This window comes from Triplophysa rosa, linkage group LG9 (assembly GCF_024868665.1).
Source record: "Triplophysa rosa linkage group LG9, Trosa_1v2, whole genome shotgun sequence".
In the NCBI taxonomy this organism is placed as follows: domain Eukaryota; kingdom Metazoa; phylum Chordata; class Actinopteri; order Cypriniformes; family Nemacheilidae; genus Triplophysa; species Triplophysa rosa.
Genome location: NC_079898.1, coordinates 9853786 through 9878205, shown reverse-complemented (window position 1 = coordinate 9878205; position 24420 = coordinate 9853786). Strand labels below are relative to the sequence as shown.

Below are 24420 nucleotides of genomic sequence, written 5' to 3'. Positions count from 1 at the left end.
TTTGCACTTTCATTATTATGTCTTTTTCATTATTATTATTATTATTATTTATATAATTGACATCTGTCGAATCAAAGGCTTTTAGTTACCCTAAGCTGTAGCATATATTCTACATTAAAGGGATAATTCTCGCAAAAAAGAGAATATGTCATTCTCATTTATTTTTTGTCTCTTCAAAAAGTCGTTTAAAATCTGTATGACTTTGCTGCGACAGAAAAGGGGATCTCTGCAAAAATCCCCAAGATTTTTGTCAATACAGTGAAAGTGAATAGTGACCACCGTTGTCCCTGGTCCCCATTAACTTTCGCTGTGTAGAGGAAAAAAACTATTCTGGAAAATGGTGTACAGTTTTGGACTGACATAAAAGCAAGTAAATGACAGAATTTTCATGTTTGGAAGAACTGTCCCTTTTAAACCGTCGGACATAATTGGACCTCTGGTCTTAGTCTTAGAAACTAGTGCTCCTGAGGCAATTCTCAATGCCTGCCGCACATAGCCAGACTCCTTACCTTGAGAATTAGCCTGCAAGACTCCGATGCTGTCATCAAACTGCATAGATTTGATGTTAAGAGATGCCAAGATGCATTCCTTGTCCTGCAGTGAAGCATCGTCGATATTGTTTTGATTGGCTGACAGGATAACGCACATGTCGCAGAGGTTGATGTTGACGGCCCTTAAATCAGCTCGACTTAATGGCGTACCCTTCAGCGGAGAGAGACGGGGTAAGAAAGAGAAAAACACAAATTAAAGACAGAGCACGGTGGCTCACGGAAATTAGTTAACAAGTATTTACTTTTCTAAAGGCAGTGACATTCAGCTGATCTAACTATGTGCTGGGGGAGGAAGAGATGCGGTCTAATCTAAAGGCTAGGCTTCGCTGATGGCAGCGTTCTGGCTTGGTTTTGAATACTCAGTCAAGCCGATGCTAACAAGCACTAAAGCTGGAAACAAAGCCAGCGTTTCACACAGCCAGCAGGAACGTGGTGCCAGCACATCTGCACGACAAAATGTGCTAACACTATTAAATGCGTAAACTTTTAAAAAGGAACATGAGAAAATCAGATCCTTCAAATATTGTCTCGAGTTGCATAAATGCGAAATATTCTTTTCCTGCAGGTGTACTGGTGTTACTCACGGGTAAAATGGAGACTTTGGGAAAGTTGTGAAGGGTTTCCCACTCTCTTCTCAGATAGTCTAATGACCCCACGAACACGATGGGCTTTAGCTCGTGGTAATGGAAGTTGCTGGCTCTCAAAGGCATCACCAGGTTTCGAAGCCCCACTAAGGCCGACGTGACATCTCCAAATATACAGACGACTACATGTCCACTTAAAACTGTCATGGAGGCCTCGCTGCGTGTCTGTGGTGAATGAGCCAGAAACAAACAACATGCCATCAGTCAAGCTGGAGTACTTGATCATCTAATACCAACAAGGAAGAGTATAGAATTTATTTCAAATGGGATAAAGAGAAAATGCATGTGTACAGTACATACAGTAATGATTATATAATATAGAGAAGATAGAAATGATTATAGGAAAAAACAGAACATTACGCAAGCAAAAAAGGTAACAGCATTATGCGTATTTATATTTGATATACTGTGTGCCTGTATATGAGTGAATTTCCCAAAACCTGTCAAGAAAACGTCCAGATTATACAGAATTTCACATTCAAATAAATATATATACTAAACAAATCTTTAAGAAACCTTTAACATTTTTAAGATGCTTCCAGATGCATTATAGTAAACATATTTTTTTATAAAAAAGTCACATTTCAAAGCATCTTAATGGTTCTAAATAGGATTTAATTTATTCAATCAATTATTTCTTATTTCTTGTGATTTTGAGGTGAAACATGACCATAGACCAGAAGATTCATCTTAAAAATAAACTTTAATATAAAATGTAAAAACTTACATTAAAATCTATAAAAATGCATCTCAAATTTCTTCAGTTTTATTTATCGCTTGGAAAAAACCTATTTTATTACATTTAGGAAAATTAAAACAATAAAATGGTCTCACTATGGCCAGTAAACGCAATGTGCAAATGCATCACATTCAACACTAATGTAACATGGTTTTAAAGGTCCAGTGTGTTCCATTTCTGGGATGATCTATTCATATAAATGCAATATAATCTAGATAACTATGTCTTCAGAGGTGTATAAAGATCTTACACACTGAAGCGTTATGTTTTTATTACCTTAGAATGAGCAATTTCTATCTACATACACCGCGGGTCCCCTTACATGGAATTCGCCATGTTCTGTCAGTCGTCGTAGTGTTTCGAAAGGGAGGGGGAGGGGTGGAGTGAGCGGTTGGTTGCAATTCGCAACCTTGCCGCTAGATTTCACTGACTGGACCTTTAAGCCATCATCAGTGCTTTTTGTATACTTATTTACACAACGCATGAAGTGGCATTAACATGCCCAGTTACAACCTACCAGAATGACTTTCTCAATTTCTTTGGCTGGACACCAGTGAAACATCCCAGTGGAGTCGTATCTCTTCACACTAGAATCCACGCTTTCATTCTGCTCGTTTCCCGGAATAAGCAGGGGGTCGTGCCTGTAAAATCAGGGAAGAAAATGCGTAAGCTTGACCTTATTTGCCACCAACACCTCATTTTGCAAATGCAGGTTGGTAAAAAACACAACGGTCGGAATTTATCCTCCGGGCTTAATTGTGACATTTGTCAAAGGACAAACTTTCAGCGCATCTGCACGGAAGTCTATTGACAATAAATAAGCAGTAAACAGGCCCGTGCTGACACGGCTTGTCATTGTCAGATTGAATTTGTGCATTGGACTCCATCATAACTGCAGCTCTCTCCGGGCTGCCAGGAATGCGGAGTCATCAAAGCATCCGCCCCGGTGACAGCGCTGGAGTGGAGGAGATGGAGCCCGAGCACTTCAGTGACTGAGTGGCACCAGAATGGAACGCCAATTACTGGCTTTTACTCGGCATCGCTCCTGATGCCATGCGTCCAACGGTAAAAGCTTTAACAGAGGCGCACTTTAAATATTTCAGGAATTTGCCCAATCACATTTTGCTCCCCCAAACTGAAGGCCATTAATGTTTTAGCAGAGTGTCACGTCTAAACAGGCTAACCTATATCAGCACGTCCTGCAGAAGCTGATCTGAGGGGCATGTCGACCGTGAAGAAGGTCCGGGCTCTGTGCTAGCTCACATGTATTTCTTAGAAGCGTTCGCTGAGCCCTTCAATGTTTTCGGAACAGCTCATATAAACTATACAAATGGAAAGCTGAATTCACCTACTTCATTTGACGCCAGATCTGGGAGCTGTGCGCTGTGAATAGCAGTTCAACACATAGAGGAATGCTGTTTTGGGCTTGATATGGTTGTATAATCTGCCAAAAACACTTCAGATTTCTGGCTGGTTTCCAAACAACTATATTGGTATATATCAAATATTTGGTATATATAATATAAATATTACAGGAATACAACAATGTCAAATCAATATACAGTAAATGAACAAATTTAGCCATTACAATGCAACTAATAATAAAACGAGGCTTGGACTACAGTAACTGAGAAAAATATTGGTGTAAATCGGTCAGTTTCACAAACAGTCAAAGATGTACACAAAAGTGTGTGTGCGTGTGTGTGTACTGTAAATAATTCCAATAAAAATAATGATCTCCCAAATCTCTCCTTTCTTGTTACATGATATTTCATTGCCTGCCATATAATTTAATAAATAAAAAAATTTGAAACCGAAACAGGGAAAAATATGGTAGTGTAAAATGTATTTGTTTTAAATAATTCTTAACAAAAACTGTTTGCTAATTGAATAACCGTTTAATCATTTTATGTCTATAGCGTTCTTCACAATTTGCATGGTTGCAAAACAGCTTTAAAAAATACATTTTATCACAAAATTAGCACTGTTTAAATATTATGATTATTTTTGCAGACATAAATCAAGCTCCATAAAGATGGCACTATTCCATTACAATTGGTGAATTCTACAAAACTACAATTTATAGTACAAAAACACACAGTTAAAGTTAATTATGTTGTGAATTTTACAACACAGCTGTGAAAATACAAAAAAAATACTATCCGATATATTTATTGGTATTATTTGTAATTAAGTTAATGAATATATGCATTTGTAAATATCAGTTTCTTGTGATTAATAAATACATTTTCATTAGTAATATTATAAGTTTAGTTGTGAAAAAATAAAGTTCCAAAAAAGGTGTTACTAAAAGGCACGTTTGTTTCCAGGAGGTCATAGGAAGTGGGAAAAATCATGGATTTGAATACAAAATGTTACGGTAATGCACAGTGAAGCATGGATTTAACAACATTATGGATGTAAAATGATGGATATAAAAAATAAATCAACCCTGATCTTACAAATAAGCCTAGATAAAAATATCGAACAGTTCACAAATATTTCGCACACACAAAGGTGGACCAGAGCATGAGCTACAGTACATCTACGTGATACAGATATATACTTCAACACAGCTGTGTCATAATTTGTGTTCTTTAGTTACTCTACAATTGATACTATGAGGCTAGAGAAACCACAGGCCACTTGTAAATGCATAAAACTGTCAGCTAAAACCCACCGTGCAGCTGTTAACAGGCCTGAGATGGGCCAGAAAGACTGCCTTTGAGGAAATGGCCTCAGGGCAGACAGCAAAGACCCATCTCAGAGATGTGGCTGCAGGGATACATTTTCTCTTAGATCCTGGCTACACCAGTGTATTTTCATTTGAAAACGGAGTTTTCGTTTTCAAAACACTCTCTTCGTCCAAACTAGCGTTTTCAAGCATTTCCCAAACACTGCCCATCTCCAAACGTACACTTACATCCATGTATTGCGCATGAGTAAAACCCAAGACACGTCAGCAAGTGTTAATTATTATGTTGCGGCAATGTGGAGCAAAGACGCATTTTTTTAAATAGATGGACAGTGAGGTAAGTTAGAGATGAGTCTCCTTCAACATTCTTTAACCCAAGACTATAAAGCTGTGAAAGTGAAACTTAACTCGCACTCCGCTGCCAAACCATAACTGTGAGGTATTAAATATTCCTTCTCCTAAAATGCGCATGAACTGACATTGATGCTATCAGACAAGAGAGCAGCAGAAACAACTGTGTCACATGACGAAAAACGCGTCATCGTTTTTAAACCCCTCTGTTTTCCTAATCCACATTAAAACGCGAAAACGACGTTTTCAAATGTATCCACTTTCGAGTGCGTTTTCCAGCCGTCTCAGTGTGGACGAAAGGCCAAAACGGAGAAAAAAAGATGCATTTTCAAACAGAAACGCATTAGTGTGGATAGGGTCTTGGTGTTTGCCCTACCCAGATACTCTTGATATCAAACACAAGATTGTTTTACAATAATCACTTCATTATTATATTTTAATTTTACAAAATATTTATACTTTCATATATTTATATTTAAAAAACCTTAATAGCTATTCTTTATAGGCTAAAAATAGAATACATTCAATAAATTACAAGATTTATCATTGCAATGAATAGCTGATTATTCATTAACATCACTGTGCATTATTCCATTTAACGCATGTGATGTAATTCAACTGACATAATAATCCAGTGCCTGTTATGCCTCTTTCTGTAACACGTTGTGATCAACACTGAACTAAATGAGCTTTCTAAATTCCTTTAGCTCCTTGTTAATCATTCGAATAATGAATGATGGGACCTCTGCCTCACCTTACCTATTGGCATAACGTCAGATAACATTCCGGAAAATTAATTTACACCTTCAATAAATGCACATTATCTCAGGCACAAATAATGAAACTCAAAATCGTGGTAAAGAAAATGTGTACCACTGAACCTTCCTAAAATAATTACTTTCCTCCTTTTTCCCCTCCTTCTCTTCCTTGCTCTCGCCGTCCCAAGCAGGTAATTCTACAGCACGTGACGCTCCCCTTCCGTCGTTCGTCGTGTCATGCATGTTTGATTGCCGAAGCATCACATCAGAAGCGTGTCAATTAGCATGCTTGCGTGAGATGATATCAGGCTGTGTGCAGGTGCTAATAACAGTGAAATCATTTAGAGCTTTTACACCCCGACTGAATATTTCATTACATGCCGCGTGCTTCACCACTCGCTCGGCGGACTTCCTGTCATTTCAATCTCGACTCGACGTACTGACTGGCGCAGCGCATCTCTGCCAAGATAGCTATCTCTCACCCGCTGTCGGCGGCACCTGCCAGTCACAAGCGCGATCTGCTGCCACTTCAGAATAAAACACATGACGTTACTCACCGTGCAGTTACAGCTGCAGGAGAACCCAACGGATCAACTCGAGAGACGTGCGTGTGTGTGTGTGTGTGTGTGTGTGTGTGTGCTTAAACTATGATGTCATTATTGCTTAATATTTTTCTTTATTTCTGCCCGCAACCAAAAAGCCACGACCAGACATTTTACATTATTAACACGCTTCAAATCTGATGATAAAAGTATGCCAGGTACTTTGCAGGAAACATAGCAGGTACCCTAAGTTAGACAGAAAGTTCTTTATTTAATTGGTATGTCCGGAGCGGTGTCCTAGATGTGCATTTGAAGAGCGAGAGAGAGCGAGAGAGAGAGAAAGAACAGAAGTTGCCCTCAGAGCCGGGCGAGCTGCTTTTCAAACAGCGATCAGCTATTCTAGCGCATCACTCGACAGTCGTTGGCTCCCCGAATCCCTCTCCAGCAGCCTATGAAAGCAGCTTCTCGCTTTGAAAATTTTCCCTATCATGCAAACTGACAAAGGCATGCTTTTCAAAAACCCACAGCCAATCTGTTGATCATTATTTATTTACGACGGCCTGGAGGCGCAGCAGCCTGTAAAAACCATACTTGATATGGTATACGCTGGGTGTTTTTGCCTTTCCTGCTTGTCGAATAAAGTATCCCTAAGGCTCCCTCAAACAATCGCTTTTCATTGTGCATAAAACGCACCTCGTAACGGCGAGGTATTTAATGCATGTTGTAATATATTGACAGGGAGGGCACGGGTCGAGCGAGTCCACGGGTCTGTCTTTGGTAATTCGGATGTTTCGCTGCAGGGCTCCGGCTTGAAAAGCTTACACCTAGAACAGAGGATCTGTCATCCGGTACCCGAGAGCCAGCCGAACACAGAGGCACCCTAAAGCACAGAAAACTTTGACATCGCTTTGAAGCCTTTCAAAACAGGGTAAATAACTCCCAAGAATTATTATCACTTGTAGATCAAAGAGCCCATGCATACATTACACAGCAAACGGGGACTTTCAAATCTGCTCGGGAAAACATGGTTTGTGCCGTTAAGTTTAGGAATAAAACTGAAGATCCTTCTAAGCAGTCGCTGAAAGCTATTTTTTCTTTCGATTTTATTATTTAAAACCAACAATCAACTGAGAGGCAAAAGTAACAACTGAACATTGATCATTTTGGCTTAGAAAGCCAAAGGGCTGCAGGGCTGACAGTTTGCTGTATGTAAAAATCGACATAATTGCTTCTTTTGGGGGGGACACATGCTGGAAACCTCTTTCTGGAGTACTTAATACATTCTGCTGGTAAATGGCTTATGGGGGACACACGGTATAACCAAATCAGACCAACCTGGAAATGAAACAAAAAAAATATAATAAAGATAAATATTAATAAATTATATAAACATATATAAAAATATGTATAAAATGATAATAATAATAAATAAAAAACACCCGTCTTCCTACTATTTAAACATAATGGCCTGATGTGACGCGACAAAAGTCAATAGAACGCACTAGAATCAATTATAATTTTACATTTTGTCCACACTGGATGGACCGGTCGCGTCCAGTCTAGACATGGTGTTAGATTAAGCCAGAACTAACCCTTAGTTAAATTCGGATATTTAAGTTTCTTTTAAAGTGTCTTCGTAAAAAAATATTTCTGGTGTGCATCTCGAGACAAAACAACGGCACTGACATATTTTAAGATATTTTTGGGCAAGTTATTTTCAGTTAAGACTCAAACATTCATTTTAGTCTGGGACTAGCCTTAAGCCTCGTCTGTGAAACCGGGCAAATAAACATAACTCTTCCAACACAAAATTTGTGAATCAAGCATGTCGGCTCTCGCTTCACACAAAGCCCGAGCATTCAGCAACACTTTCCCTCACGAACGCGAAAGGAGGGCATCGTCTCTGAATTTTTCAAGCCCTTTGCATAAATGTCTCCCGGCCACATGGGCAGAAAGCAAGTCCTTTTATCAGTCAAAATCAATTAGCAGCATTATAATTCCGCCGGACAGGATAAAAGGAAGGCAATATTTGAATTCATTTTTGATTGCGATGATACATCTCACATATGGCCTTAAACACTCCTCACAGGGGTTCCCACAATAGATGAAGAGCCCCAAGGCTAAGTAACCATGCCGGCGTTTGTGATTGGTTGGCACCGTCATTAGTGCCACCGCTGTTTAAGAACTACATGTGGACGGGACTGGGGGGAGATGACAGCTGAGACTTTAAAGCAAGAGTATTTTTCAAACAGCTTTTCATAGCCGCTTTCATGACAGAAATATTTCAGCTCTATCATTAACCGCTGACAGGCTGACAGCTTGAACGCCTCGGCCTAAAAAGGCCCTCTCTCTCTCAATCTCTTTCTCCTCACTTTCTTTCTCCTTCTGCACTCCTCCGACTCCCACCATCCCAGCACTCTCCGTCCTGCCTCTCCCTCTCTTCTTGCATTTTGAAGGCTGTAGGGAGCGTCTCGAAATCAATGTCTTACCTCATCATTTTGGGCGAGCAGTTTGGTGAATTCCGCATGCCTCCGTTGCGCTGCTTCTTTTTGGGTGACAGTGTTGACGGATGCTCATCTTCGACTGCAAACACATGCAAAGAGTGTCAGACTGTGGACAGCTGGGATTGTAAAGTGTGCTGGAGATGACATATTAAAGAACACAAAAGCCAACACTCAATCAATCGTCGCAAAGACAAAAATCCGCGAAGACCTCCAAAAATAGAAAGTGAAAAGTGTTAGTATGGACAAAAGTACACGTGAATAAGCCAAGTACAGACCTAAAGGACAACCATTAAGTTTTACACCCTGACTGTTCTCCGTGTGGAGAAGTTTGGTTTGTCAGAACACAGGTGTGTGTGTGTTGGCGTGTGTATCGATAAGATCAACTTTAACCTCACGGTCACTGTTTGGAGGGCATGAACAATGACAGGGAGGGAATAAAGAAGGGAAGAGTAATTTGGTGTGTGTATTTTAATGGATGACTGCATGGCAAAATCAATGAGCATCACTCAGAGCTGAGAGCCGTGAATGATGGTTCCACTGTGAGTCTGTCCCCCGTACCACAAGCACTCTCACCGCTGAACAACTACTCTGTACTGAGACTTCTCATATTGAAACGCCTCTCAGAGAGGAAATTACTGAGGAGCCTGTGAATGTCACAAGCACTCGTCTGTACAAACACCCCGTGTGCTCGCGTGAGAGCTGTCTGAAAGTCAAGATGAGCTCCGTTAGGAATGTAATCATATCATGTATTACAAAGGTTGTAGCTATTCTTATAAAAATAATTCCCCTCAAAACTAAAATGATGTCATAATGTACTCGCGCTCGTATGCTAAATACAGCCATGGAAAAAATTAGGAGACCATTTCAAGATTATTTTCTGGATTTACTATTTATAGGTATGTGTTGAGGTAAAATGATCATTTTTGTTTCATTCTGTGAGCTACTAACAATATTTTCGCCAAATTCGAAATCAAAATCTTGTTTCTATTTGCATTTATTTGCAGAAAACGAGAACTGGAGAAACAGGTCAAAACAACAGCTCTGTAATTTGTCAAATCTCAAATACTGCAAAGAAAACAAGTTCATATTACTGTTGTATTGCGGAAAAGAGAATATTTCTACATGTTTTTAGGAAGTTCAAAAACCTGGATTTTTATCACAGTTTTCATGCATTTTGTCATCTGTCAGTCTTTTACATTGCTGTCGGGTGACTTTATGTCATTCCTGAGGTTAGATTTTGTTGAAATTCAACAGACACTGGACCGACATGACCACAATACATCCAGAAATGCTGATTAAATGAAAATTTGAAATGGTCTCTTCATTTTCCCTGTGGCTGAATATGCGTTAAGACACCATTCAAGTCTACTCACTCTATCAAAGAAGAAGTAATCAAATGTGAGATAAAAACAATTGAACTTTCCTGAAAAGGAGGCAAACGTTTTGGACACGTGACCTTCATCAATGCCAAACAAAGGTCAGAAGTGACCGCAACGTTTGCTGCCTTTTTTTTATTTTGCATTTGATTACTTCTTTTGTAAATGGTGTGCGGGCTAGGTATCTCATTTAGACTACTTTAAAAGTGCAGTGTTTGTCTATTTTTCCAGTATGAATCCAATTGAGTTATGACAGGTATGACAGGGGCAGTTGTGGCCTAATGGTTAGAGAGTCGGACTCGAGACCAGAAGGTTGCCGGTTCGATTCCAAGGGCCGGCGGGTAACAACTGAGGTGCCCTTGAGCAAGGCACCTTACCCCTACTTGCTCCCCGGGCGCTGTAGTGATAGCTGCCCACTGCTCCGGGGGTACGTGTGTTCACTACTCTCTGGATGGGTTAAATGCAGAGGTCACATTTCGTTGCCTTGTACCTTCGTACATGTGCAATGACAATAAAATTGAATCTAAAATCTAAAATCTAAAGAAACTTTTTTGGGGGGGGGTGAGCCGGCCCTTTAATCTTAAGCTGGGGAGAAAGAAATCTGTATTAACTATTTACTTCGCAGCACTGCTGTGTTGACATTACTATTATATATTTCTCTTTCTGCAAAGGAAAGTAACGACTATTTATGTCTGATACAGTACCAGATACTGAATTTCGTACAGGTCAGATTGTACACTCGTAACAGAAACTTCAAACACGAGAAACTAGCATGGCTCTGTTAGAAATTCACCAGCACAGCAAAATATTAGAGAAAAATACTGCAAGCTCCTACAAAACACATATACGGCTCTGATTTTCTTTTGTCATCTAATTGTACTAATGGAACAAAACAATTAAAAAGACCCTTTCTGTGTCTTTACCAAATGCCAGCGTTTGACATTTACAATTACACTGTAGAGGAAGCAATGTGAGACAGTAATCAACTTTGAAAATATCACCGCTGATAAGGCGGCGGAGCAGCGGCCCTTTGTTCAGTGTTATGGTTGTTGAGCGAGTGGCCGAAGTGCTCTCCTCTGCCCTTGCTCTTCCAAATTAGGCGGCGGAGATTTACGAGCTACAGCGATGCCCTTCAGTAAGAGGCTTAACAATGAAATAACTCCACCTGCAGCACGGCCATTTCAGCAAGTCTCTGCTTGTTCCAAATTACATTACGGCACTTTTACAACCTCAATCAAAATAGGATCAGCCCACCAAAGTGTGATTGCTGTTCCATACCACAGGGTAGCAATAGCCGGTGTTTCACTGATCAAAATCATTGAGCTGGACATCTGTCGTCTCTGCTTCAGACGGACAACGGGATGATGCCAGCTTTACCGCGCAACACAGATATGAGACGGCAACAATAGATTTGTTTCTTTTCTTTCGTTTGCTCTTCGACGCTTCACTTTGTTTGCAACTCGGGGTATCCATGACAACAGGCTTACAGTCTGAGACCACGATGAGAAACCACAATGAAACTTCAACGCATTATCATATGAAATGAAGAAGAAATGTGATAAGATTATAGAAATAAGATTATGCACTTCAACTAGAAAATTTGTGATGTGATCGAATTTCCACTAACAGAGTGTCTACACCAGACGCGACATTAGAAACGCATTAGATCCCATTATAATTCTAAATTTTCGTCCACACTGGATGCGGCACGACGCGACAGACCCATTAAGAACAAGCAGGTTGTCCGGCGTAGACACGGTGTAAAGCACACAAACTAACGCAAAACTAAAAATAGTAAAGCACTTTATTATTTTGATTCAAATGCTCAATTCAATAACAACAAAATGTAAAAGTGATTTTTTTATGATAAAATTTCAAAAAAGCAAAATAAAATCATTTTCTCTAGTGGTCCCAGACTTCTGTTCCAACTCTATAAAAGAGTTAAGCTATCTAACTCTGATACTTCTATACTCTGTTGATGGCAATTGGTGTTACACAAACGTGCACACACACGGTCAGTGCTAGTGGACAGAGGAAACATTAACTACAGCTGCTGTACATGCACGCAGCAGTGACTGCAGGGATGCATGCAGGAGGAAGGGTTTGTCTGTGGAAACATTGACTAACACGTCCTAAAGCTCCACCTACAGTGCGTGGGGAAGAGCACAAAGGGGAAGGTGCCGGGGCGGTGGCGGTATTGTCCGGGCAAGCTGCGGGCCCGGTTCGGACCGTCCAGGCTGAGGTGTGACTGTGAGGGCGGGGCCGGTGGGTGCAGACTTCCTCTACGGTTATTAACGAGAGGTACGGCTGTGGGGCGCTCCACAACCAGCAGCACACTGGGCACAGGCAAATTGTTGACCGGTTTGATTGAACGGTTCTGAAAAGTGGGTCTATCTTCCTCCTTTACTGTCAAATTGTGGAAGACAAAGAAAATGATGATTTGTTTGCAAGAGGTGCTCTCAGAACGTTGAACCAAAAACCTTTCGTTTGTCTGGACCTGCTGTACATCACGTACCAGGAATCAGGATGCACGTGGACATTACAGCTTTTAAAAGCAGATGCCATTAGTGCATGAGTATATTATGACTACATTTATCATTGAGTGGCATGAGAATCAAACAATAAATATTTAAGCATGAAAATACAAGTTGACATGATTTTCATTGCGGAGGCATTTATTTCCCTCTTCGATTACTATTCGCAGACAGATCCACAAATCAGCACGCTACGACGGCACCCACTTCACATTTGAATTATTTAAAATGACCCCTCGGTTTTATTAAATACTACTTAACCACGGGCACTTTAGGTGAAATGTTCAATATGACATTTACTTTTTCCATTGCTAATAAACATGAATTAATTAAAGCACTTTCTTCCCCGTCTGCTCTGCGACACGACAGAACAAAGCAGGAACACACATTTCCTAATAACAGTCACAACGCATCAGGTCGCAGAGCAGGTAGCGAATGTGCTTGCGCTGGATCTCTTTACATTCTACCTAATAGCATACACTGTACATAATATACAAAAATCGCTACTTTCTCTTTAAAGACCTGTATAAAAACTAAAACATGAAACCAGTGAAAATAACAGCAATCTGGAGGAGTACGCTGTGTGCACGAGGGACCTGAAATGTTTCCGACCGTATGTTATCGAGCACACCGTCTGCCACCCGAGCCCTAAACCTCCAGCCTAATGCTATCTACATAAAGGCAAGAGGTTAACCAATATCTGGTGTAAGTGGAAAAGCAGTTTCCGCCCGCTCCCTAAACCTTGCTCGGAGCAATAAATAGACGGTTATTTCTGCCGTCAGCTGCCGCATAGATTTAAAGGCCGTCACAGATAACTCCTGGATTCATCTGGCCCCTGTCAAACACGAGCAGCATTATACATAGAACATGCGCTGTGGCACTTTCACTGTGGATTTACAGTAATCCAGACTGCAACTGTCCCTTTATGAAATGCAAATCCTGTGACGAGCCGCAATTGTGCATTCTTATCAAGGCCATTGTTAAATTATAGAAAATCCATCTGCGGGAAAATGCGTTTTGAAACTCGATTCAATTTTATGCCGGTGTAATTCTATTCCTTGTTTACACTCTTAGCATCATCTATTTTTGTGGTTGTAGAGTATTTGAATTACGCGTTGTAATATTTTTCTTCTGCTGCATTCATATGGGTTTTTGCCCTCCAGATATTATAACATTTAGACAGAACACTTAAGAAGCTTTTTTGTCTCAAAACAACTACTCTATTAAATATGCAAATATGCGTGGTGGTTACATATCAAATGAAACTTAAAAGCAATAAGGAATAAAAGCTCTCTAAGGATTAGTCGGCGATAGATTTACCTAAAGCGCATTCAGCTTTGAACCGAACCCCAGACTGCCTCTGCGCTTCCATTTTCCCTGGAGTTGTAGCGCCATCTGCTGCTAAAGGCGTCACAACACAAAAAACATCTCTAAAACTCTACACATGTGTGCAATACTTCACAGCATTTCTAGCTCTTCAATCATCTCCCGCAAGGACGCTGGCTCTTTATGCAACATCTGGATCCCTTTATTCGGCACCTGACCTTTCTCATGCACATGTTTTAAAGTGGACCAGCCCCTCTGATGCATTTGACCAGGATCCAGTGCTGAAAAACTGTCATCACAGCCCCCCCCAACCCCAGACAGCTGAGGACGGCAGCTTTTGTGCTGGTATACTAGCAGGGGGCCAAATCAAAAGCAAAAAGCCAGAGCAGGCAGGTTACATGAGGCAGAATGAGGAAAACAGTACACTTACGTGATCGGACATATCCGTTAAACTTATATTTGGCTGAGGAGAAGGCAGAGACCAATGAGAGGTTACGAAGAGGGAGAGAGAGAGAGAGAGCATGAGGGTGAGACAGATAGGCAGTACATCACACTCAACAAACGAGGACTGGGAGGAAGACAAATCAAATATAGTTAACGGCACTGAGGATGCCATGATGATGGTGGTTCCGGGGGAGATGATGGAAGAAAAAAAATGATGGAGAGCAGATGATTGGTGAGATGCTGGACGTAAATGAAGCGATGGATATCAAGCTGCCTGTTCAGGGTTTCCACAGCACGGATCCATTTTAAGAGTCAAATGTTGGATTCTGGTCTCATGCACTGTGAATAACTGACTGTTCAACTCTAACAAGGATCATTAAGGATGGGGATAAGTTGGGATGGGGAGAAAGAGAACGCTTTGATAAGTAATCATTTTATCCATGAAACTTAATTTCATCAAAACCAGTGAAACCAGTCAAACACATGTTAGCAATCTAGAGGCTTAGGCAAATAGTTCAACAACAAACTACAGATGTTTCTCATCGCGTAATAGCTTAAATATAACGCTGCTGCCTGATCAGTTTTAATTAGTAAATGTCCTGTCTATTGACCCTTCGCCGAGTCCCACCTTATAGTTACTGACCAATTCTTCCCCAGAAACTGCTGTCATCCAACATCAAAACAGACAGGATTTTTGTCTCATTTAAGTTCTCTTGATTCTAAATTAGTCTATGTACTGCGCCATCTTGATTCTGATTCACTATAGAATTTTCATTGCGATTCACTGTAGAATCTTGATTCTGATTCACTATAAAATCTAAATTCTGATTCACTGTAGAATTTTCATTCTGATTCACTGTAGAATCTTGATTTTGATTCACTGTAGAATCTTGATTCTGATTCACTATAAAATCTAAATTCTGATTCACTGTAGAATTTTCATTCTGATTCACTGTAGAATCTTGACACTGATTCACTATAAAATCTAAATTCTGATTCACTATAGAATTTTCATTCTGATTCACTGTAGAATCTTGATTTTGATTCACTGTAGAATCTTGATTCTGATTCAGTCTCTGTACAAAAACTGTCTTGAATCTAATTCACTCTAGAATCTTGAATCAGATTCAGTATCTATATTGTACTATCTTGATTCTGATTCACTATAAAATCTTGATTCTGATTCAATGCAGAGTCTTGATTTGGATTCACAATAGAATTTTCATTCTAATTCACTGTAGAATCTTGATTCTGGTTCATTATAGAATTGATTCTGATTTACTATAGATTCTTAATTCTGATTCAATATAAAATGTTGATTCTGATTCACTGTAGAATCTTGATTCTGATTCAGTCTCTGTACTGTACTGTCTTGAATCTAATTCACTCAAGAATCTTGAATCGGATTCAGTGTCTGTATTGCAATATCTCAATTCTGATTCACTGTAGAATCTTGATTCAGATTTACTAAAAAAAATGTATTCACTGTAAAAACTTGATTCTCATTCACTGTATATTCTTGATTCTTATTCAGTATCTATATTGTACTATCTTGATTCTGATTCTCTGTAATTTAACCATTTGTTTAATACCAATGGGATGAAATGCTTCACACATGCTTCACAAATCCTTTACTTCCAGCCTACAGAATTAAAGGCTTCACGAGTACGAATAGTTTGCTCAGAGAAAATTCCCAGTTAACTTCAACCAGACTGTAAAGTTTGTTTAAGCTAGCAACTGTAACAAAGAGGGTGGAGCTCATTGAGGTCTCAGTTTTATTTGAATAGCAAACTCCTAGCATGGCATGCTGGAAGAATCCTGATCACTATATTCAACAAAACAAACAACAATAGTCACATAAGTTGCACATTAAGCTAGAAACTGTCTTCAGACGTGGGATGTGTATTGCTCTGCACAGCATCCCCCTATTGCTGCAAAGTCTCATCTTTCGTTAGTACTGTATCTGATGCCATAAAGGTCACAGCAGAGGCCCAGGGCGAGGCAATGACACAAGTGCTCAAGCAGGAGCCCCGCGCTGGTCCTGGCATACGTCGCTTGCGATCTACGGGCACAGGAAGAATCGGCCGACTCTTTGGCTAGCATCTGTCCTACACGGCGGAGGGGACGACCGGCCCTGCTCCTGCCTGGTGGTAAGGAACTGTCAGCCTGAGTTTCATGACACACCAGCTGAGCTGGGGAAATGAAAATGCAAACATAATTTCCGTGTCAGGCCGTATAAGAGCCGACAGTGCTGAGTTCCACCCTGCAAGGAGTGGACAAGATCCACTCCCTGGGCTGTGCCGCCCCGCCCTGCCACGCTCGACACATCCTTGGCTGACTCCAAAACCAACCAGAGTGGGCAAAATAAGTGGAATAAAGAAGAAACAATATACCCTGAAGCCTCAACAAAAGGCCACGACCTCTCTTTCTTCTCTCTCTCTCTTGGTACGACGGACAATTGTTGTTTACAAAACAAGAACGTCTGGGATTGCCCTGCTGGAAGCTTCCATGTGAAGGCTCATAAGTTCAAAACAGGAATTAATACCCTTTGCAAGGTGGAGCACCTAGAGAGTCTTTAAGGCCTGTGTAATGAGCGGGATAAGTCTCGGCAGGCGGAGCAAAGGGACTGTTATTGTCATTGTAACTTAGAGCGGTGGCAGCTAACTCGTTCAGGATGTTTGCTCCCAAAAGCCTGCACTTGCAGAGATAACTAACTCTTCTTAATAGTGTGCAGTGTACCAGAGCTATAATGAGTGCTGCATTGCTCCGTACTCCTTGTCAACTGCTCTTTGGGCTTTGACTGTAGCCGAAAGCAAAAGAGACGTAGTGTCTGCTTCTCACGCATCTCATTTTCATACTAATAATTCTCTGTCTGGCTCAGGCAGAGAGCAGCATTACCGGAGTGATGCATGCACCAAATCAGAACAAAAAGTGCACAAGGGCTGTTTGAGAAAGCGCCGATCAGGGAACATTACTTCTGTAAGACAGGCCGTGTTTACTGCCACGCGTTTCATGCGTTCAGCAGAATTACTGCATCCAGGGGAGTAGTATTTATTTCAGCAATAACTGAGCTCCACCATATCATGCTTAGTGCAGGGATACTTTGATATATATATGATTTCTGACTCATGTGGGGTGAGAAGGAGTCGGAACATACAATCGGTAGTATACTGTTGCTATTTTTATTTAAACAGCAGCAGAGGATGGTGGACAAGCTCATGCTGATTCAGAGAGATGTCCAGGAAGCAGCCAACTCGAAATCTAACCTCTAAAAATGACGTGTGTTAAAAGTAACACATGTGACCCTGGACAACAAAACCAGTTTTATGGGTCAATTTTTTTAAATTGAGATTTTTACATAATCTGAAACTTTCTATAGATATATGAGTTGTTAGAATAGGACAATATCTGGCTGAGATACAACCGTTTAAAACTCTGGAATCTGAGAGCGCAAAAAAATCTAAATATTGAGAAAATTGCCTTTGAAGTTGTTAATCAGGGGCACTGTGGCAGACCATCCACTCACAAAAATAAAGTTTTTATATATTTAAGGTAGGAAATTTACAAAATATCTTCATGGAACATGATTTTTAGCATAAAAGAAAAATCGATAATTTTGACCGACACAATGTATTTTTGTCTTTTACTAAAAATGTTCCTGTGCTACTTAAGACTGGTTTTGTGATCCAGGGTCACACATAATGTGTTAATATGAACACACCGTTTTGTGTTATTTATTTAACACATCAATTTTAAGAGTGTAATTATGAGAATAGGAGCATCAAAGTAGTCATAGCCATAAAATGATGAAAAACTAGGTGATAGATTTTATATTATTTATTAAAGTCCCAGTGAAATAAAAAATGACAATTCTTATTTTTTCATGAAATATTGCAGTGTTTATTGTAAATAGCTTATCAATGAGGGTCATTTTCTTTTTAAAATTCATGTACCCTCGTAATCTTCAGTTAAAATCTGAAAATGCACTTCCGCTCTGAAATGACTATTCATCTCAAATGACGTAAATTAGACGGCTTGGCCGAAGCATCCATTAACTCCTCCCCTTCAACTGGTCAGTCTAATGCCAGTTTCATTTATAAATCAATGCAACAGCTGTTTTTAGACATCCAATCAATTCGCAGTGAAAAAAGCAAGCCACGCCCACTACTGTTCTCCTTCATTCTGAAATGTGTCAGAATACGGAAGTAAAAATGATTACAACTTCCGGTTCACGGGGACTTTAATATAGTATTAAAATTATATTTCATAATACTGAAATTAATTATGTTAAATACCAAAATTATTGATATTGCATTATAGAGATACTGAATATTGGCCAGTATTAAATACATCAAGTTATTATTTTTAAAAATTGTTCTTTATATTATGTAGAATGCCTTTGTGTAGAAACGGTAAATGTTTTTTAAGGCAGGGACATACATTTTTGTTAGTGCCTAAATTGTTTTAGTCATATAGGCTATATTCAAATCAGATTTATCACTCAGATAAGCTTTTTTGGCTGTGCACATTACTTTGTGACCAATATCAGATTCCAGTGCGATCTGGTCACCATCCTGAACTAAACTGCATTGCGCAAAAAACCCCAAAACAAATTAGAAACACGCTCTCATACAAAAACAAACTTTATCGTATACATGAGGTGAATAAACGTAAGGTTTCAGTCTTAGCTGCTTCAAACTTTTCTTTCAGATGTATTGTCACCACATATAAAAGCAGACAAAATCAGAATCAAAAAAGATCAGATACTGTATGGCATGTGTTGTTCACACTGAAAACTGAGCAAGAAAACTTCATTTGGGCCACTTTGGACTGCAGTGTGAACGCAACGGTATTGTAATATATCCTATCTATGGAACCTGGTCATATAAATGACATTCTCTGAACCTTTATACTCAATATTAATTCAGCCCAAGATCATTGTTGATAGAGAGAAATCAAAGTCAGGTGGGAAAGCTCGATCAATTTTTCATCATACAGATTCGATATAATGCGAAACTGATGGTAGAATCAAATCGAACCCATCAAAACTCCAAATTTTTAGTGAAAACGTATGTAGTTCTGAAAAACTGGGAGTATGAATGAAACCCCAAAAACATGACGTCAGGAGAAGAGATCAGTAACTATGTAATGAGCAGTAACTGGTCTCCAGGGATATCAGCATGAACCAAAACACAAAGTCAACCTCATCACAGAGTTTGATGCTAATGTAAGCTGATGTTGCGAGCGGTCGGAAGGCATTTGCAGAGGAAACGCGATCGTCTGAACTGACCCCCTGCTTTTATAGTAGGTCACACTACTGCCATTCCTAATTGACAGACGCTTTAGTATTTCCCATCTGCTACGGCTTAATGAGAAGACCCCTGTTCAACGCTGTCCTTTACGCAACTAACCGCTCCACTCATCTGACCTCATCCAACATTCTGAGTCACCACCATCTCAATTGAGTTCCTGTCAGAAGATCTCTTTTTAACTTCACCATCGAGCCTGACAGTCCCACTGTGGTATACAAGGCATTAAATAAAGCACATTGACTTTTTCTCCCCTGATTGCTGGCTAAGAGAAAATCATGGAGGAGGATCAGATCCTGTGGAGAGGGGGAGAGTTTGATGTGTTCCTTCAATTGCAGACGTACCTCAGTAAATGAATACTTTTTAGTAAAGAGGTAAAGACGTTTTACTTGGGCGGGTGGAAATGGTTGAGGCATTAATGGCTTGTGGTTGTAAAACATGATTGTCCAAGAACAGCAGAACAGACATTCCCAATATATACTTACTCTTTATAAACAGATCCTCTCACTAAAGATCCCTTTCAATCACAATCTAGCATGTGGTATATGAATTTATGTGACTGTTAAAGACTTGCATATGAAGTTTGGACCGCTATTCGTTTCCAAATATCTGTCGGCTTTAAATGAACAAACGCAGTTAAAAGGGATCTTGACCAGTGAGATGGACGTTTGAGTCACATTCGCTCTTTTATGCCATTTTAAATTGACCACATTCATCATTCTTTCGCCCGCCCATTTAAAGTATGGCATTACACATTGCGTTGTTGAAGACCGTAGGATTGAGGGTATCCGGTGTGTTTGAACCTGTAATTTGGGGAAAGAATAAGTTAGCAATTCAATTGCGTTTTTGTATCCTGAAGGGTCTCCAAAGGTCAACATGAAAACATTCGAAGTCAAAACATCATCAGTCCCAGATGTTTCTATTAAACAAATACGTGTACAACCGTCATGTCAAAATCTGAAACACCAAAACTGTGACTGAAAAAGGTCACCAGCACTGCACAAGTGCTCCACTAACACAGCATGCGCCAACACAGCCCTACTGAACCTACTGCAGCACTAACACAAAGAAGCCACGTCACTGTAACTACCACCAAATCACCAAACAAATAAAAGAATATATTACTAATACTACCAATACAGCAATAAGCCACAGTCACGGAAATAATGGAGGAACGAAACAGACACAGTACACAGCACGTGAAACACAGCACGTGAAACACAGCACATACACGCACCCACTCACGGACACATACACGCACGCTCACAGGTCACGGACACCGAACGGCATGTGGTTGGCGATCGAACTTACAGGCACGTAAAGTGGTTGAGCAATCATGAATAGAGACAGAAGAAAGTGGGAACTCCCTCTGAAGACTGTCCATGTTACTATGTACACTGCCTGACATGCACGAGCAGTCGCGCTCAGAGCGCCCGCAATCAAAACAACATGCCAGTTTCATTCGCTTGTAGACGGACATCTTGGCTACAGTCATGTGTTGGATGAGAGGAGAGGAAAGCAGCAGGTTAATGGCAAGGATCAAACAAGTCTGTCCAACCGGGGAAGCCTGAAGGTAACTTTTCAAACAGGAAAAAAGTGCAAAGCCTTAGCAGCGAGCTGTGACAGGCTTGACCCTCAGATGGAACACTGCGTTCCCGTTTAATGCTTGCCAATTGACGGTTTGCGCTGTAACGATCCAAATTTTTTCCCGATAGGTGCCTTGAAGAATAGAATAGAGGGTTTGTTGCGACAGGAAGCAGTCATCTCATAGGGGTCAAGCCATGCCCTAAGGCTGATCATGTCATAAAAGGTCAAAAGGTCAGATATGACAATATGATCAGGAGGTGGGCCAAAAGACATCGGGGCAAAAAGGAACGGGTGAATGTGTTCAGCAGCAAAACCTGTTCGGATAACATCCTCCGTGACTAGAGGAGAGGATCACGTACCTGTATCCCATCATGCAGCAGCGGGTTATCGGCATCACATCGTGCTGCATTCAAATCTCGGTCAAACTCGAAGGGGCCGTTTACTCAAGACTCATGTATGTCTGTTTTTTGAAACGCTTTTTCCGTAAACATGCGCTAGATGGACATCTCATAAGTGTTCTGCACTTGGCTCCATTTCTTGCCGTGTTAAATGCTAAAATGCGTCTTGTGTAAACGGCCTCACTTTGCGCAATACTAGACTCAGGTATGGGAGATGGAAAATTCCAGATGTGGTAACATGCCGACCGCTTATTTCTTCAATCAACAATTAGAAGATTTGTGTGCTTGAACACATGCTTTTCACTCGACGCGAATGTGTGCGAGACTATGTGTATGGAAGTATACATACGCATGCTTTTTTCCCTCATGGCAGCTGGGCTAAGAGACGACAGCAACGTTTGATTGCTGTGAATCGGACTAAAAACAGTCCGTCGTATGCATTCTCCCGGTGCCACCTTGCTAGCGGATCGTAATCAAGTCTGGCACCCTGAAAAGTGCCAACAATCCACGGGGAAAAGCCTGCTTTTGACTTCCAACTGAGGTTATGGGCCTGAATTAAGAGGCCAATTTCAGTTGTATGCTGGAGAGATAATACACTAAACGACTTGGCCTTTAGAGCCATAACCTCAGGGACTGTTATTCTTATAGAACCATGCATAATAGCTGAAATTAAGGAGAACAGGCATGCGGAGGGAGGAGGCGACTGTGGTCATTGCATTAAATGGGAGCCCGGTCAACTGTTTATGGGGCTGAAACAGATTAAGGGCGATGCGAATACATGCAGCGGCAGGGCTTATACTTCGATTCATGCTGAAATCTGTCGCTTCAGAGTTTAAGGGCTGACATTCATTTGAGCATAGAGTATGTGGTTATGTTAAGTCAGTGAGACATGGAGGGCGGAATAGACACAAGACAACATGATGATGCGAGTGGCTGAACGTGACTACACGGAGAGCCTAAAGACTGAAGCCTCTTTAACAGAACAATCCGATTTAGCAAGAATGCCATCAGCAACCCTCCTCATCCTACGGTTCCCACAATTCTTAGCGAACTACAACACACCGGCTGTGTCCAAAACCTAAGGTAGCTGCCAGGCACAGTTTCGTGTATCAAAGACTTAAAATGCAGCGTAATAGATTCGCTTTTAGATCAAATGACGTCCTTCCGAAACCTCGGATGTCCAAAAATGTTTTCAGGAAATGGAAAAACACTGTAATTTTTAAAAGCACTTTTTAATACTTTTTATTGGTTACATATTTCAAAACCCAGTGACAAACATAAAGGGTGACTAATAAAAATTATTTATGGCAAAAAAATATGGAGAATATTTCAGAAGGACAGCAGCGAAATTCAATTGTCTTTGGAGATAACAAAGCTTTCAGACACAGCCACTATAATAGCTGTGACCATAACTGTGTGTACGGACTCATATTTTCTACAAAAGTATACATTAATACCTCTTATACATGCTAATAAAATGCTAAAAAAGAGCAATATTATATACAGTAAAGCCCGGACCAATAATGAATGCCTAAACAAGATTCTGTACCTACAATATTATACAATCTCAATCATCCACATCAATAAATATGAACCAATAGAAAACAAATAGCTACATAAAGAAACCGATGAGTCAAGAGAAAAGACTCTACCATTCACATCTACCGACAGCAGTCTTGCTAAATAGGTTCAAGAGGACCTCAGTGTTCCCGTTCTGTTCCATTCTCATTTCTAGAACTAGCGTGGCATCTAGTGGCCACATTCCGTACAGCATCTACATCAGTACCACCACGACTCAGATGTCAGGAGATGTACTTATCAGTGAGGGCAGTGAGTAAAAAAAGCCCAACTACTGAAGAGAATTGAAATGCAGAAGTGGAACATTTCAATTCTGAGGATGGTTTTGGTGTTGCGTAGAGAAGCTGGGCGGGGGCCGGGCGGCGCAGACAAAGGGAAGGCTGTAGGCAAGAGGGGGCCCAGATTGTTTTGATTGTGTTTTGGAGATGATGCTCGTTTGAGTCTTAGAATTTGAAAAACTTCCCACAAAACTCTTTCCGCTCTCTGGAAATACAGCAGCGTGCGAAATTGTCCCTGACAGCGAGAGGTCCGATTCGAGCGGCTTCAATCTCTTTCAACCACTTGGCACTCTGGAAACCCGTGACTAATAGTAGCAATATCAATCCCCTTGTTTGACATTTGTGATTGTCTTGACAGTCATCTTGGTTTTGGTTTAGTTTCAGGAGGGTCACAAAACCTTTGAAATAAATCTCAGATTTCAAGTATCAGGCGCTGTCAATATATCCTTGGGAGAAACTGCGCTGTTGGAAAGCCTGATTTTTCTTCTAGCCTATCACCGATCAAGTGACCCCTTTGGATGGGAAGGAAGCTTTCGGTGATGTCAGGCCAGTAAATTCTGCTGTATTATTGTTTTGTGCTGAGGACAGTGAGGAGATGAGAGGATGCAGCAGCTAGACTGATACATGCAACATAGATATATACAGTATAGATATGTATATAAAATTATTGGAAGGGTGAGACAGTCAAGACTATACTCTGGGCCACAGGAAATCCGTTTTTACTCACAATATGTCACTACCAGTGAGCGGTTTAAATAAAGAGGTGGTATTCCAAGGCAGCAGGGAAGGAAATACATCAGAAAGTA

General features: G+C 40.5%; 1 protein-coding gene across 2 annotated transcripts in view; it reads right to left on the bottom strand.

Annotated features, from left to right (window-relative positions):
• Positions 1-24420, bottom strand: part of kcnma1a (potassium large conductance calcium-activated channel, subfamily M, alpha member 1a) — a 176474-nt gene that overhangs the window by 8084 nt on the left and 143970 nt on the right. For both annotated transcript variants that reach the window (XM_057342163.1, XM_057342161.1), the window contains exons 20-24: positions 21085-21258; positions 8770-8863; positions 2452-2575; positions 1136-1360; positions 510-702 (exon numbers count right to left, since the gene is read on the bottom strand). In XM_057342163.1, the coding sequence (XP_057198146.1) occupies positions 510-702; positions 1136-1360; positions 2452-2575; positions 8770-8863; positions 21085-21258 (810 nt within the window). The remainder of the gene's footprint in view (positions 1-509; positions 703-1135; positions 1361-2451; positions 2576-8769; positions 8864-21084; positions 21259-24420) is intronic.